The sequence below is a fragment of the Hypomesus nipponensis genome, chromosome 13 (assembly GCF_054491055.1).
Source record: "Hypomesus nipponensis isolate SF chromosome 13, ASM5449105v1, whole genome shotgun sequence".
In the NCBI taxonomy this organism is placed as follows: domain Eukaryota; kingdom Metazoa; phylum Chordata; class Actinopteri; order Osmeriformes; family Osmeridae; genus Hypomesus; species Hypomesus nipponensis.
In genome coordinates, this window is record NC_140373.1 from 10,980,001 (window position 1) to 10,984,770 (window position 4,770).

The 4,770-nt window shown below is 46.4% G+C and overlaps 1 protein-coding gene across 1 annotated transcript in view; it reads right to left on the reverse strand.

The window, feature by feature from the left end:
- LOC146260024 (heparan sulfate glucosamine 3-O-sulfotransferase 3A1-like) overlaps nt 1–800 on the reverse strand; it is a 27,416-nt gene extending 26,616 nt beyond the window's left edge. Inside the window, exon 1 of the mRNA XM_084669972.1 lies at nt 37–800. Within this exon, the coding sequence (XP_084526098.1) occupies nt 37–629 (593 nt within the window). The 5' untranslated portion in view covers nt 630–800. The remainder of the gene's footprint in view (nt 1–36) is intronic.
- Between the last annotated feature and the right edge of the window lie 3,970 nt (nt 801–4,770).

Here is a 4,770-nt window from a genome sequence, read left to right on the forward strand (position 1 = left end):
TATTTGTAGAACTAGACCATGGATTTACATTTTTACCTGTACCACTCCAGCCCGTTATCATAGTTGCGGTCGAAGAAGTGCGGCTCGGCTCCCACCGCTCTGATGTCGGGATGGACGCGGAGAAACTCGAGCAGAGCGCGCGTCCCTCCCTTCTTCACCCCGATGATAAGGGCTTGGGGCAGCTTTTTGGTCCCCTCTCCCAGCGGACTGAGTTTAACTGAGTCTTCAATCCTTTCTATGAACCTGGGTGAAATTATTTTCGAAGAAATTAAATCCAGGGATATCTGCCTATACGACTCTGGATCCTCCACCTGGGCTCCGACCAAAACATGCTCCGCGTCGGCGGCTTGGAACCGCGAAATGCGTCTTGCGCTGTCATGGCTCAAGTCTGACTTAGCGGTCCATTTTTGTAACAGTCTTTTTCTCCTCAGTGACCTCAAGTCATGCAGTTCCGTAGCGAGGAATCCGACGACTTGAGTTGAGGCTTTTACCGGGGTCGGCATAGTGGTGCAGCGGTCCACGAGGGAGTGCAGGAGGAACACAGAGGTGAGGAGTGTGCACAGCATGACCACGAATTTCTTAAAGATGCCTCGGGACAGGGAGTCTGAATAAGCGCGGCTAATAGCCATAACGGTCCGTGGGTCGTTTGTTCAGGAACCATAGCCATGCTAGACAAACATCATCGGGTCTTGCCATGAAGAAAGACAGGACAGCTCGTTCTGGGTGTGCATCCACTGTGGATTAGACCTTGCACGCGGTTGCCTCAAAAATAACTCTCACGTGTGTTGCAAATAAATTATGTTTCACGTTCACCATTAAATTAAGTACTTAATTTAACTAAATGAATACAATTTAATATTATAACGTATAATGTCAATTTAAAACGAGACAATTTTTACCTTCATACAAATGGTAAATTCCGGATAAAAAGACAAATAAGATGAAGCAAAACTGTATGTTGATGGTGGCAGCTAAATCACCTCTTGCCTCCTCACACGTGTGCAAGTTGTTGTATGAAACTTCTGTGAGACACCGGGGGGGCGACTGCCAACGAAGGACCCAATGAGAATCTGAAACCTCTGACATAGGTATGAGAGGCACGCAGAGAACCAATGATGTGCCAGCAGGGCGTAAGCGTTGTCTTTAACCTGTTGACTGTACTAACTAAAGCAGACAATCCCCCCTGCAATTGTATTAATCAAACTAACCAATTAGGAAAACACACATGCAGACACATTTCCTTATATTCTGATTCTGAGTAGATGGTGACTTACATAGTATACTACTATCGATAGCTATTATCATATTGCTTACTTATCGTTCTTCTATCATTCCTGAGGAACACATGGGATGTCTGTACATCACTCCATCTTGCAACAGTCACACATGCTAACGTTAGCCTGCTCCACCAGGCCACCAAAGAAGACGGCCTCTATTGTTCGCGACTGCTTCTCTTTTTCCTATAACACAGAGAGGAACAGCGAAAAAGTAAAAGAATGATAACGGCACCATTATTTCTTTACAAGTGAACAAGAACAGAAACCAAATGTTTCACATCTGCTCCGGTCTTTGGCGTATTAGCATGAGAATGTGCAGGCAGTGCTTCAATGCTGCACAGCTCACTGGGCCAGAAAGAGAGCGGAGACCTCCATCACACAGGGCTGCACGGCTTCAGCCAGATGTCCCTGTGTTAGGGGGCAGAATACAGGGGGGGGGGGGGGGCTCACATTTAACAAATCACACACCCTGCCTGTCGGAGGAGAGACATAGCATGGCTGCCCGGACCCTAACCCCCCCCCCCCCCCAGGGCTGCCCAGCACACCCTCAGAGGTCAAATGTTTTCACATCCACCCCCTCCGTCGGTCTCCCTCGCTGTGGAGGCTCTCTGGGAGGAGGCAGGGGGTTTGTTCCAGCGTCGACGGTCCTCAGAAGCAGTCAGTCAAGACTCTCCAGATACGTGTCGGTGATTTAAACCTGCACTCTGCTAGTGGGAGCGACAGCGTTCGGGGATAAGTGATGCCGTTTGTGCAGGGACACTTTTCTTCAATTAAACAAAACCCCTTCTATTTAGCTTGTAATTGCACACCCTGTCACCGGCGCTTTCACTAAAATGTGCGAGCAGTCTGGAAGGCATGTAACGACGAAATCTCGCTTTCATCTCGGCCGTTTATCCAAATGACTGTGGGCTCTTTTGGTACCACTGACGCAGGCTTTGAGGAATCTTATCTTTCAAGACAATGCAAACACAAAATGACAGACATTTTTCAGGACACTGCAAAGTAACACGGCCCATCAAAAGAGCAGTGAAATCATCTGCGCGTAGCTGGTGTTTTACAGATTTAGCAAGATACCTTTCTCACCAAGAGGGGCTTGTTCTCCTCCGAAATGTACTTTTAACAGTGCTGTGTTATTAAGGTTGAGATTTGGGTGCCCCCTCTGCCTCCATGTCTGGATGGGTCAGCCAGCGTCGGACTTGGTGTCTCAGTCCTGAACATCATCTCAAGACAGGTTTATGTTCTGAGGTCTGGGACCTGTCACTGCAGAGGAGACATCTTTACTGCCAGCATAATCGCTGCTGCTTTCTATATCTTCGAAACCCAAGGCCGCAAGCGTTGCTATTTGAGATTTTTTTTGCTCCAAATTGCCAAAAGATTGGGTCAAACAGCCATACCACAAAAGCATTTCAAGGTTCAAAGAAGTTGGCTACTGTTGCATGTACACAGAGTAGACAAAAAGGATTTTCCATACTGTTCTGTGGATCATAGCCTAATGCACACAATAGGGAAAGAATTGTCAGAGGCGCATGCTGTTCTGTAAACCATTAAATAACATATGGGTAGAGTTAAGATGGGGTGCATCGTGATTAATATTATTACTTCCCCCACAAGCTGAGCTCGCAAGCTGCAGCAGGGCACTTTAAAGATGTCTCATTCTGAATCAGACCAAAGTGGCACCCACCACTTAAGAGCTCAATTAAAGGAGTTAGTCGGAGCAGGATAAAACCTCCAATACCACCCAGTAGACTGTGACATCAGCCTCCACTCAGTCTCCAGTCAGGAACAGAGGCGCTGCGCTTTGCAGACAATAGCATGATATAGCATGCATGGGGGACTGGTGAAATCCATCTCCAGAATATATTCTATGTTTATGACATGACAGAGTGCAAACCCATCAAGTGGCGTTCTGGTGGACTGGCCTGCAGCTTTGTGCGGTTGCCTAGCCCAGGATATAGTCGATGTTTCACTCGAACAAAAAAGGCCTCTTTCCGCTGTGAGAGGAAATGTATTTGCCTATATATACACAGCTGCCGGTCATTCACGAGGTGCTGTTTTTAGTCTCATCATCTTGGCCTGAAGAGGAAGGCTTCCTATTAGAAACGACGGAAACACAAATAAATCATGCTCTTAATCAGATGGATGCCCTACTGAGGAACTGTTTTCCTCTCACGCATAAACAACATTTAACATTCCAACAAGGCATCAGCATGATGTGATCTGTCACAGGATTGTCTTAAAAGTCATGTTTGGTGGGAACAGTAAGGCAGGGAATCTTTTAGACGGGGGAGGCTTTGTGTGGAGTTTATCCAGAGGAGGTATTGATACACAGCTTGAATGTTGATTTGTGTTTGCACCATCTCTATGATAGTGCCTCTTGCACCCTAAGGAATTAAGATACATATTTTATAAGGCAAGCTCTTTACCCTTGAAATGAATGTGGGATCAGATCAATTATAATTGCCACCCATTACAGAAAAAATGGAAGCACGTTATAAAAAAAGAAAATGAGCCTTAATTGACAGTTCGCAGTTTGCATCATTGATAACAGGCACGTTTATGTGTGGATTACATCGAGGGTTGTTGATGTGTTTGTCTAATGCATGCAGGTCGTGAGATCGTTTTTTTTTTATATCACATTCCTTCCTCTGAGAGGCAGCAGGATGCTGATTATGAGCGAGGAAGGGAGGGAGAGACAGAGAGAGAGAGAGAGAGAGAGAGAGAGAGAGAGAGAGAGAGGGATGGATGGATGGAGGGTGGGTGGGTTATGGGAGTATTTCCAGCTTCCAGTAAGCAGGCCATGGTTCAAAGACAAGCTGTTGGAGGTTAACGGTGCATATGGTAAATATGGTATATCATATCCAAGTGGGAGAACAATTCTCAAAACCAATCTCCAAATGCACTGGGCAAGACAGAGAGAGAGAGAGAGAGAGAGAGAGAGAGAGAGAGAGAGAGAGAGAGAGAGAGAGAGAGAGAGAGAGAAAGAGAGAGAGAGAGAGAGGAAATTATGTCACGGTGACTTTGAGTTTACTGTCTCTGCAAAGTGCCAAACATAACCTTAACATGGCTGGCCAGCCTTTCAGGGCACCAAAGCTGGATTGCAATATTTAATGAAATATTCTGTACTAGTGATACACGGGTTTGTTATACTCAAAGTATAAAAATTGAATCAGTCTAATCTTATTTCCCCTCCCCCCATTGTTTTAAATAGGAATGCAACATGGCACACATATCTCATATTGCTAAACTAACCCTCTTTCCCTGGCCGGGCCCTCTTCCCCTTGGATAAGTGAATAAGTTGACAATAGCATTAGATGGATTGTGCTCCTACATAAACAATGCCACGTTGAACCCCTGACCCCACTCTCCTCTGCTCCCATTCCTAGCCCTGGACGTGTTTCTGGTGGGTGGGTCACATCACATGGAGGTCGGCGCCGGAGCAACTAGTGCCGACGATGCGTCATGTGACTCCATTGGGGCGGAGCTGGACAGAGCG